The sequence below is a fragment of the Mastomys coucha genome, unplaced genomic scaffold (assembly GCF_008632895.1).
Source record: "Mastomys coucha isolate ucsf_1 unplaced genomic scaffold, UCSF_Mcou_1 pScaffold7, whole genome shotgun sequence".
Classification (NCBI taxonomy): Eukaryota; Metazoa; Chordata; class Mammalia; order Rodentia; family Muridae; genus Mastomys; species Mastomys coucha.
Genome location: NW_022196913.1, coordinates 93,134,542 through 93,146,366, shown reverse-complemented (window position 1 = coordinate 93,146,366; position 11,825 = coordinate 93,134,542). Strand labels below are relative to the sequence as shown.

Sequence of the window (11,825 nt, the reverse complement as noted above, 5' to 3'; positions counted from 1 at the left end):
AAAGAAAGAAGAGAAAGAAAGAAGGGGGAAATGTACTAACATTAAAATATACTTAATTTAAAAAGAGAGAGAGTAAAAATCTCTTGAAAGAAAACAGAAAACCAGAAACAATTTTCAGTAGTCATCTTCCTACCCATCCATGAATGGTATGGGACACAATGTCAAAGTCACTTCCAAGATGAAGGGTTTGGATCTCTGGGCCTCCGAAAGGGCATAGTCTTTCTGTTTGCTGGACTCTTGAACATGCAGGTGAAACTAATCAGTTAAATAGTGTTTTCAACTTTTAAAATGTTTTATTATTAACTAGAGTTAGGAACAAAGCTGACTTATTTCCTGAGGCTAATTCTTTCAAAACTCTTTTGTTGTGAGTTTATTATGTTCAAGGTCTAAGGTCACATTATTCTCCATCAGCTGCCTCAGATGGTTTTGAAAATTCTTGACAAATGTTTTAAAATGACCAGCTGTGTGTATTTTTTATTTTTACCAATCCTAAGGCATTAACAGATAGCCACTCCCCGTGTGTGTGTGTGTGTGTGTGTGTGTGTGTGTGTGTGTGTGTGTATGTGTGTTCATGGGTGTGAGTATGGGTACAGATTTGTTAAGATGTGCCTGTGGAGGTCAGAGGACAGCTTTAGGTGTTGAAGCAGGGTCTCTTTTTTGGTTCCATACTGTGTACACAAGGGCAGCCCATGGGTTCCTGGGGATTTTCTTTTCTCTACTATTCTCATAGGAGGAACACTGGGCACATCACTAACACCAGCCTTTTACGTGGGTCTGGGGCTCCAAATGTAATTTCTCACACCCATGAGGCACATGATTTCCCACTGAGCCATCACCCTAGCTGTGTGTGTCTATCCCATTTAGACATATTTATATATTCCAATGCAAATACAATAAGTGACTTTCCTGAGATGATAAGTGGTCATGGTAATTGATAAGTACTCATTAAATTTAAAGCCATCTTTAAAACCCACTAGCTCTTCAACTCTACCATCTGTTTTATTTCTAGATCTTTCTCCTTACTCCTAGCCTTTCTTCCTGTCCACACCAACCAGGGCCTCCCTGGAGCTGGCTGAATTCTTTTAGCCCAATGATTGTATCCATTCTTGGTTCCTTGCACATTGTATTCACACTAGAGAGAGATTAGCTTTAAAATCTGATTAAACCTCTACCCCCTTAAGCCTTCTAAGGGCTTTCTGTTGCTTTAAGGCTAAAGATAATGCCATTAAGGTTACCTTTGAAAAGCCACATGACTGGCCTCCCTTAACCTCTTGCACTCTGTCTTTACTCCTGCCCACTCTGGTTCTCCAAACCTCATTCGAGCTGGCTGTTTTTTGGTCTTCATGAATTTTACCTTCATCCTACACACAATATTTGCACATTGTGTTCTCTCTGCCTAGAACTCTTCCTCTTCTCTGAATCTGGTCATTTGCCCCTACCCTTCAAATCACAGCTCAAATTGACTTTACAAAGTCTTCTGTGAGCCCTCCTCACTAGATCAAGCCTAAATTCTGTCTTCTCCAAAGACCACTGACGTCTACATGTCTGCACTGACCACAGGTTTTATTTTACACTTACCTTTGCATCTAGTTGAATGCAGAAGACATAGATGATGTCTGGTTCAGCTTCCTGTGTACTGAGAACAATGCTTAGTACGCATAGGAGCTAGTGAATATTGAATGATGAACGGCTATTCACAGATCAATTTGTGTGCAATTCCTGTTACATAACAATAACACATACAACGGTCTGTGTAACACATAGACAGTTACAACATAAATTAAATCCCCTGAGAAACATGGCAGTATTGATTTCAGCTTTCGATTGTGTGATAATTAAGAGAACAAGCCCTCTTGGCATTTATACTGAAGCTTGCCTTTTCTCTACTGGTTAATGCCTGGAACATACATTATTCCTAAAACCTTGCTCTTGCAACTTAGCATCTTAAGTCCCATCTGCAGTCCAGAACTACAGAAGCAATGAGCCAGCTTGCTATTCTTTTAGCTGTCAAAGCAATTCTGCCCATTAGGTTGGAAAACAAAGACTGTTGTTCATTTTGCGAATTCTGAATTTTCTAGTAGTCCTCAGCCAAAACAGAATTTAAAAGACGACATAATGACTTTTCAACTAGATTAGGGGGAAATACACAGGAGTGCCATTTTCTAATGTTCATGGTGTTTTGTTGTAGTTACAGTTGGAGCAATACAAAGCCAACTCAAGGCAGTTCAGCATAATGAGAAACAAACAGGACATGGACAACATTTTAGTGAGTTCCAGACAGTTTCAGAATTGGCAGTATGAATGACAAGTGTCAATCACATAGCTTTCAAACCTTACGGGTCACCCCAAACCTTCTTATCTTGGTCAGGGCTTGAGAACAAGGAGCCATAGAACCCTTTAATGAAAAGATAGACTGTGCATTTCTGTAAATGCAACTGCTGTATTGCAATCAAGCAACACACTGCTGCTTTGTATAAACAGCAAAGTAAATAAGTCACTGCTCTGAAGTTCCCAGCATCCAGATGACGCCCCTCTTCCCCGCTGGAGTGCCCCAGCTTGTCATTGAGAGATGGAAACTTAAAGTCCAATGAACAGTGAACACTATTACCAATAGATTAAAATTATCTTATGAATTAGATCCAGTGGTTCGACATGCGAGGCACTGGTAAATTAAGTCACTGTCATTTATTCTAATGTTTTCCTAAATGTGGTCCTTGCATGGCTTGTGTCAGAATAACCCACTATGCCCTTCTCGTCTGTCTCCTAAATTCTCCTTTTCTTCTCTTACTCCTTAGATCCAGTGGATCAGAATCTCTGGGACAAGGCATACATATCACATTTTAATACCTGCCCCTCAGGGAGATCCTTATGGGCCACGACGTTGGAGACTAGAGTGCTTTTGAGGCCGAGTTGCTTACAAGATGTTTATAGGGTTAGGGTTTTCTCTGCCAGAGGGCAGTGTTCTCTGAAGTATTTCTGGGTTAATAAGCCACACTGGACGTTTACAGCTTTTTTGGGCTCCATGCTCTGTTTGCTGTATTGAGCCAGCCAGTGATGTGTGTCTTTCTATCAAAACCTTAAACACAAGAGCAGCTGAGCTTTATTTCTTCTGAAATATTTTGCACTGTAGTCTAGTTATTCTAGGTGAATTTTTTGACCTATTGTCTACACTACCAGGCTCAGAGTTTTCTTTACTTGAGATAATGAGAGTTAATTGTGTTTTACAGTTGATTTGATGTCAAGATAAGGCTCTCTCCCCTGACTGCCTAATCTATAATGACTACCTTGTAGTAAAAATCTGCTTGCTTGCTTGCTTGCCTTCTGTCTTGCCCAGCAGCCCTGTTGGGGGTGGAGACATGAGAATTGCTGAGGATTTCTGGCTGCTAGCCTGGCTCTGGCTTCAATGAGACTCCCTATTTCAAGGGAATAAGGGACAGAGTAATAAGAAAGGACACTCAAAGCCCTTCTCTGGCTTCCACATACAGAAAGCACACATATCTTCCTATACATGTGCACATAGAAAACACAAACACAATTTGCTTAACTATCGCTAGATGCTGTGTATGTAGACACGTGTGTATGCTCTTGTATGCATATGAATGTGTATGTGCATACTTATGTATACACATGTATGTGTTTGTACGTGTGTATGTATACGTGTGTGTGCATGTGTATATTTGTATATATGTACATGTGTGTGGGTGTGTGCATGCACGTGTGTGTATGTATTGACCAGTTCCCAATGCACAGTGATCTGGTGGAAATACAATTCTTTGGCAGAATGGTTAACACTAACTGTGGCTGATCTTGATCCTTTTGGATAAACAGGTAATCAAGTGCTCTACCGATCATGATGTATATGTACCAACTTGCTACCACGCTTTGTGACCCCTTTCTCCTGCACAGCTAGTTTGCACACCATAAAACAAAACAATAAAAACAAAATGATCTTCAGTTTCTGAGCTGTATTTTTTTTCCCTCCCAAGGAGAGCCTAGCTTTTCTTAGAGATGGCTTTCTATGTCAGAGAAAGTCTCAGGTTGCTGGGACATATAGGCCTGGGGAGGCTAGAGAGCAAAGGAAGCCATTTGGTTTCAGATCCTCTGTTATACGCAGTGTACACTGAAATAACAGCGCAGATCCGATGATGATTTCCTCTTGGTTTACAGACTTCTCTGAAAACAGCAGGTTTACATCTTGAGACTGAATATATAGTAGAAAAACCTTACATGGGGTTAACATCTTTTAGAAGCCTTGCTAAATAATCAACTCCAGATCAGTTTAGCTTGGCATACAGACGAAAGCAAGAGGCTTGTAGTGAAATTCATAGCCTGCCCCCTCTGTGAGAGTCCAAAGCTAAGAGGATCCTAGAAGAGCAAGTGAGTGTCTGGCAGTGTCTCTTCTTCTTTTCAATGAGCTGTTTACTAAATTCTAGAGTCTATAATGAAACCCAGGCTTACTCTGCAATCCCCGTAAACAGGCCCTTGGCTTTTGTGCTCTCAGGTTTTATGCGAGCAGAGCCACGGGGGCTTCCTTTAGCAGTTGCTGCCTGGAAGGTTCCTGTTTGTTTACGTATGCACATATGTGCTCTGCAAGAATGATAGTCGAGGGGCCTAGCAGGGGAAAAGCCAAAAACAAGCCTTCCCTCATTGGAATCCTAAAGGCATATAATATGTAAACGACTTTCCGATTTAGAGACTTCTAAATTTGGTGTGGTTGCCAACTTGCAAAATTGCTTAGGATAGAAGCTTCAGCACACACAGGACACAATCTCTTCAAAGTAGATGAGCAGTTGACAGGAATTCTTGCAGCCATTGCCACTTTCAAGCTGAATTCAAGGCTAATGAAGCTCCCTCCCCTACTGTCCTTTCTGTCTGCTTCCTACCCCACCCCCACCCCACAAACAAGCTGACTTTTGTCAGGAATGGGTAGAGACTGGAATGATATTGTCTTTTTTTTTTTTCATACTCAGAAGGACTTTATGCAGCTTAGCTGGCAGCCCCAGTATTTTGATAAAAGTTACTAGTGTAAAATTTAACAACATGGAGGGAAAATAATGCTGTCTCTTGTGTGAGTTGCAATTTTGGAAGATCCCATTGTGTGAAACTCCCAAGGAAGCAGAAGTAGCTGAGAAGGTAGTTCTATAGATACAGGGTCATTCCAACTGCCAGAAAAATAAACAAATGGTAAAGACAGAGAGATTTGTTTGGTTTATAAATTGTACTTTTTTTTCTTGTTTAAAAAAAAAAAACTCTGAAGTTGGGGGGTTGAGGGCATCAAATAACTACATAGCAAACGCTTCGAGCTGATGGGAAGTTCTGGGCAGCTCTGATTCATTTTTATCGGATAGAATACATTTGGTTTCTCTTTTGACAAACCATGTATTTGTGAGGGAAGAAAAAAAACGAACATGCACTGTTATTGGCCACAGCTACACAAGAAGTCCTCCGGTTGCCAAAGGATACCACATGAAAGTGTCTGTGCGAGGGGAGGGGCCGACCGAGGGGGTGGGGCCAAGAAGGATGTTGCCTTAAGCCGCTTCTGCTCAGAGTTGCAATTTGTGAACCAACTGTGATGAAATCGAGCTCTGCACGAATCAGATGCGCCTGTCAACTTCCCAGGTGGGATTGCTTGGAGTTAACTGCCTGAACTCAGAGCCCCGAAAGCAGAGCAGTCAGGGCCAGCAGAGAACACCCTGCAGAGGCTTTCCAAGAATCCCTCGGCATGGCAAGACAAGGCTGTTTCGGGTCACACCAGGTAGGAGGATGGTACGGTGCCTAGCGAGGTGCTGAATCTCTCGGATCACTGCCATTTGAATTCCTTTTTTTTTTTTTTTTCTTCTCCTTGTTCAAATTCAGACATCATCTGAGAATGCCTTTCGGAATTGGCAGGACTCGGGCTGTTAGGGTCATCTGAACTGTTTTCAAGCACTTTGAGTCCAGCTAATCAAGCTGTGTTTGACAACTTGATCTCCTTATTCCCTTAGGCAATATCCTTGTTCACTTTTGCCATCGGCGTCAATATCTGCTTAGGATTCACAGCAAGCCGAATTAAGAGGGCGGAATGGGATGAAGGACCTCCCACAGGTAAGAGTAGCAGTTAGTAGTAGTTTTGTTTCTTTAACAGTACTGTGTGTGCAATTAGCCATCCTCCGGCAGTCATCTTTCAGACGACCTTGCAGGGCGAGGATGCATTTAGCCCAAGGTATCTCTATCATAAAACCAATTCTGTCTATAATTTAGGTGTAAAGAATGTCGTTTTAATCAGAGACATTTACTGCCGATTCTCAACAACTGGCTGCTTACATTTTTGTATCCTGAAGTTTATAAGTATTGAAATAAAATGAGAACATTTGTTCATAAACAAAGCCACGCTAACTTTAGTGAGAATAGGTATCACTTTAGTGTTGGAGAAGGATAGGGCTGACAGGTTCCATGTGGTACAGAGGGCTGAGATGGATGTGTTGGTATAAAGTACATTATTTGCTACCAGAAAGTTCTATCCTAGGAATGAGAAAAAAGGAAGTTAAAAAAAAAAGCAATAAACTTTTTTTTTTTTTTTTAAAGTGAAACTAGAAGTTCAGAACTTTGGGACTAAGGTTTACTGAGACTAGGGGAAGCCTCAAGGTGAGCTCTTTAGAGAGTTTTGAGAGTAGATCTGTACTCGCTGTGTTTCCTTCTGGGGGAAGGCAAGGTGAGTTTTCAGAGCTGCCTTAGCTAACACAGCTGGAGTGAATGGGGCTCCTTTGCAGTGGGCTGTACCGAGCTGAGTGGGGCTTCATAAAGGAACGTTTGTGCAGGCTGAGGGGGCCTAGTTGACCTGGTCTTAAGCAATGGCTTGGTTAATTTCCTGGAAATTGGAGCTGCTGATGGTTTCAGAATTAAAAATTGCATTTGAAATGACAGGTACTCTAGGGGACAATATTTTCGTCCCTTTCTCTGACATCGCAGTGTGTTTTCTGTCTCCCTGGGAATTTGGTGTTTCTCTGCGTTTCTGGATTGGCGCGCTGTGAAACACCACCTGCTTTTGTACCATCATAAATGTGTATTATTAAATGAGGTATAATGAAATATTGAATCTTCCACACGGCAAGCAAGTTATCTGAGTTAGGCTTGAGAGGAAGGTTTAAGGTACAGTAGGAGATAGGGGGGGAGCTGCAGAGAGGTATGCTTTGGAGAAAGAATGAGAAAACAGATCTTAAAAAATTGTGGCCCCAGGGAGCCCAAGGGACAAAACTGCATTGTGTTTCATTGGGGAGAGAGAAGAGGGGTTGCTGGGCCAGAAGAGAATGCTGTTTTTATTGGAGGCCAATGCTGTCTTCAAAGCCTTCTTTTTCACCCCTGCTAAGGCTGATTGTGACAGGGGACCAGGCCCTTGGCCTGAGCATGTTGCTCTGACAGCCCATGTCCAGGTCTTTCCACAGTGCCTAAAAGGAACCTTTTTTTCTGCTTTCTTTAAATGATAGCAGCAGGAATCGATGCTGTTTCTTTAATGACAACATTATTTTCAAACTTGATTTTTTTGGGAGGGGGGAAATGGATCATGAAAGTCCCAGCCTGGGACTCTGGGTCCATATTAATAAGTGATCCTGTCACAGACAAATCACTTGTAATGTCTCCCACCCTCAGCAATGAGCATCAGTTTAGAAGACTTTAGTTTCTAGATTATTAAGAATAAATAGCAAAAAAAAAAAAAAAAAAACATTTCTTCCATCCCGTTTCATCTCCTATTAGATGTGTGTGATCTCTGCCCGAAAACTTGAAAAGTATGGATTAAATGTATTAGCCCCTGAAAACATTGCTCATATAATAAATTACTTCCATATGTTGTAGGGAATAGATACAAGACAAGTAATGTCAATATTACTTCTGGAGTACTAGTCTAGCCTGCAGTACTAGTGATCAAGTAGATAAATTAATCATATTTCAGAATACTGCTTCTTGAATTGCTTAATTGAATCGGCATCTTAAACCTTTAGGGTAGGTATATACTGACAGTTCAGTTCCCCTCCATGAAGCTTGGTTTTAGGGCACCACACAGTTTATATCTGAGCTTCAGGATTTCGATAGACTTACGTGGCTTCTATTCTTAAGCTTTCTTTTGATGCAGCTTACCTGCTGTCTACACACTGGGGTTTATTTCTGGTTAAGTAGAAAAGACAAAAGATTCCTTTTAGGAACCAGGAAAGGCACTGTGTAGACAGGTTTTCTATCTTTTTAATTGCTAACTACACTTGAAAGGGGGAATCTCCTAAATAATACTAGTGATAGGTGGTTCTGACTATTAGCAAAACTTTTGCATCAGAGAACATTGGGTGAATCTTTTTCTACATTTTAAAAAATAAAAGTCAAGAGAGAAAGCACCCTAGGTTTGTTTGTTTGTTTATTTGTTTTAAACACAACATTCTCAGGCTCCAAAGAAATCCTGCAAATTCAGTTCCACCAGGTGTTTCACAAACAAGAAACACAATGAATGTTCATTTATATGTGGCCAGAGCAAGAATCACCATTCAAAAGCATGCAACTTCTTATGTAGTCCTGGTAACTAACTCCTCAAGGCTCCTGGGTAACAGCTGAGAACATTTGCATGCGTGAGTACTCTCACTGCTACACTTTGAACTGAGGTGTCTGCTCCAAGGCTGTGAAATGGAAAGAAACTTATAACTAATTAACTAGTACACTTGTTAGCTGGATTTATTGTTAGGACCTGATGATCTATTAGAAGTAGGTGGGGGTGAGAGCTCTCCTAGACCCTGGGATATGTAGGCAGTTTGAAATGACCAGAGTGAGTTATAAAGCTTGGGTAAGGGACAATAAGGTCAATAGGGTGGCAGAAATAGAATTTAAAGAAACAATAAGTGCAGCTGAGTTGGATATCTTTGTTTAAACATTCGACATGGTCATTCTGTTTATCTATAAAATGGAAAGAAAATGTATGCGCATGCAGGTGTCTGCACACAGCCATGCACGTGGATGTGGCATCTCTGGAGTTGTGCGGGAATCTGTGTTACAGAAACTGTACTTCTTTCCATACTCTTTCAGTCCCCAGGTAGCCTTGGCTACCCTTTGAAATAGAAGCGATGTGACTCTTGACTAACAAAACGGCATTTGTGAGCTTGTGAATACTTGGCTAATAAAAATTTGATGTTGGTCTAATTTATCATCATTTTTATTGGCTTGAAAGGAAAATTTAAGAGCACGTGAATGATGAATTTGTGGGTAAATATGAAATGAAAAGTACAGCTAACAACTTTACTGGAAAATACACAGTGTTGCTAGGGATGAGAAGGCGCTCCTTCTTTGATAATTTTAGGAGTCTCAGTGTACAGTTGAGAGCACTTTAAATAACATTCCAGCAGAATGTAGGAAGATCTAAAACTGACAGATGATCAGCCATCACTCTGAGGACAGTGACAAGATGCGGTGTACTACACGATGTGACTTTCTGTTAGACTGGACATAGAATTTGGGGAGTTTGAGTCAATGGCATAAGATCACCTGAGTCAGGATTCGGGGACCCCATAGAGTTTATAGTTGTCTGTGGAATGGGGCTCAGGGTGGTGATTTCTTCATTTACTTTTATACAGCTACTTTGTTCAACATAATGTTTTTGTTTTTGTCTTCTTTCCTTAATTTTTTTTATTGAAAATAGATTTTTTTCATACATCATATTCCAGTTATGGTTTCCCTCCCCCAATTCTCTTTACATCCTCCCCACCTCCTCTCCCATCTGAATCCACAATTTTCCTGTTTTTCTTTAGGAAACAAAGAGGTGTCTAAATAATAATAATAAAGTAAGTTAAAATAAGCAAGCAAGCAAACATAGGACAAAACAAACAAACAGAAGAAAAAGAGTCAAAGAAAAAGGTACATGAAACATAAAGATGCAGACACACACACTTACACACACACACACACACACACACAAAGACACACACATACACATACACATACACACACATACACACACATACATACACACATATACACACAGACACAGACACATACACATACATACACACACATACACAGACACAGACACATACACACACAGAGACACACACACATACATACACAGACACAGAGACACACACACATACATACACACACACACAGACACACACACACAAACACACAAGAATCTCATAAAATCACAAGATTTTTAAACTGATAAAAACCAACCAGTCTTTCAAAATTGTGATTGGAAGACAACATCCAAAATTTACAGCCTCTATAAAATTAGAGAACTCTTTAATTACTTAAATTAGTGCTTTACTAATGAATGTAGTACTTAGTTAATGGCTATAATTAACTTCGTTAATGATTATAATTCCAAGAGTAGGGCGCCCGAGACAGGAAGGTCGCAAGTTTGAGGGTCTTCTGGACTACAGAGACCCCGTATCGACCCATCGAATCCGACAAATAACCTTCCTGGGTTAGTCAGGTAATAATGCACTTGTGCTGTGATGATCTAAAATCTTAGCTGAGCAACAGCAGGCTGATAGGCAAGTCACTGCTTTGATTCTTCAATTAGAAGAGAAATTTTTATAGCAAAATGCCATAAGACAGATGAGCGAAGTGTACGTCAGAGAAGGCGCGCGCCTCTGGGAGGAGGCTGGTATCTGCATTTGTAGTTGACAGTCAACAGCACCTGACTGGAAGTGACTAGGTTCTTGTTTGCTGGCAGGTTTGCAAATTATTCAGATTTATGTAATTAACTACTACACCAGAGCTATTTAAAGGGTCTAGAGATTAATTTAAAAATGTTTTCATTTAAATGACAGAATCCTGTTTTCTTGTAGTTTGTGAAGTCTTTCTACATATGAATATGTTGTGTTTATTGACACAGTGTTTCCAGAGGACAGATGTTCTCGAGAACTTGCCAGGTGGACCCGTTTATCCATTTCTGCCACTGTCTCTGTGTTTCTCTCCTGTACCTCTATATCACATCTCCCCCGCCCCTGAGATCTGGCCGACAGCTCTGAAGAGTGGAATCTCAGAAAGTTCTATACTTAGGAAGCAGTGAAAGCTGACCCAGAGATCTGTGTAGAAACTGGTGCTTGCTAAGGGATGATGTGAAAGCGCCCAGAAAAGGGGTGAGTGGCAGCTCAGTTAAGAAAGGACAATGAGAACGAATGAGTTAATGAGTTAGGTACTCCAGAAGAGGGAGGTGGCAGCATTCCTGCTTCTGGTGGAGTGGCAGCGTGGCAGAGTGGCAGAGTGGTGTTCTGAATGCTGTACACATGCCCCAAGTCTTTGCTTGCAGGTTATACTTGAGACCGGACAGCAGACAGAAGGGTAACTGGTTTTATGCTTTTGAGAGAAGAAGCGGATATTTAAGTACAGCCCACAATCCATTTCAGGGCTTTGTTTTCAGTAGACACCTGGGCTGAGCACTAAGAACAGAAGGCAGTGATTGATAGGGACCAGCATGCAACTCTGCCAGTGGAACCAACCTGGTAGAAGAAACTTAAGTTCATTCAGCTTTAGGCTAGGCTAAAACACTTGAAAATTTAAATATCACCACCCTTACTGGCCATCTTCCAGGTTTGAACTTTTCCACTTAACAAGAAGATGTAGAGGAAAATATGATTGAGAGTATAGGATAGAGTTGGCTTTGATGACAGCCCTTGTCATCAGCTAGGCTCTTCCAATTAAATTGTCAGTAGTCTGGTTTTTATATTTTGGCAGAGCAAACAATACCAGAGGCTTATAGCTTTCTCGTGCTCGCTCTCTGTCTCTCTGTCTCTGTTTCTGTCTCTCTCTTCCTCTCTCTCCCTCTCTCTCTCTCTCTCTCTGTGTGTGTGTGTGTGTGTGTGTGGGGGGGG

At 41.1% G+C, this 11,825-nt stretch overlaps 1 protein-coding gene across 5 annotated transcripts in view; it reads left to right on the top strand.

Moving 5' to 3' along the window:
* Positions 1 to 11,825, top strand: part of Enpp2 (ectonucleotide pyrophosphatase/phosphodiesterase 2) — a 119,708-nt gene that overhangs the window by 27,752 nt on the left and 80,131 nt on the right. For 2 of the 5 annotated variants that reach the window (XM_031358304.1, XM_031358302.1), the window contains exons 1-2: positions 5,542 to 5,755; positions 5,985 to 6,084. In XM_031358304.1, the coding sequence (XP_031214164.1) occupies positions 5,723 to 5,755; positions 5,985 to 6,084 (133 nt within the window). In that variant the 5' untranslated portion in view covers positions 5,542 to 5,722. Of the gene's footprint in view, positions 1 to 5,539; positions 5,756 to 5,984; positions 6,085 to 11,825 lie in introns of those variants that run through there. The other 3 variants (XM_031358306.1, XM_031358305.1, XM_031358303.1) reach the window with 3 other exon arrangements.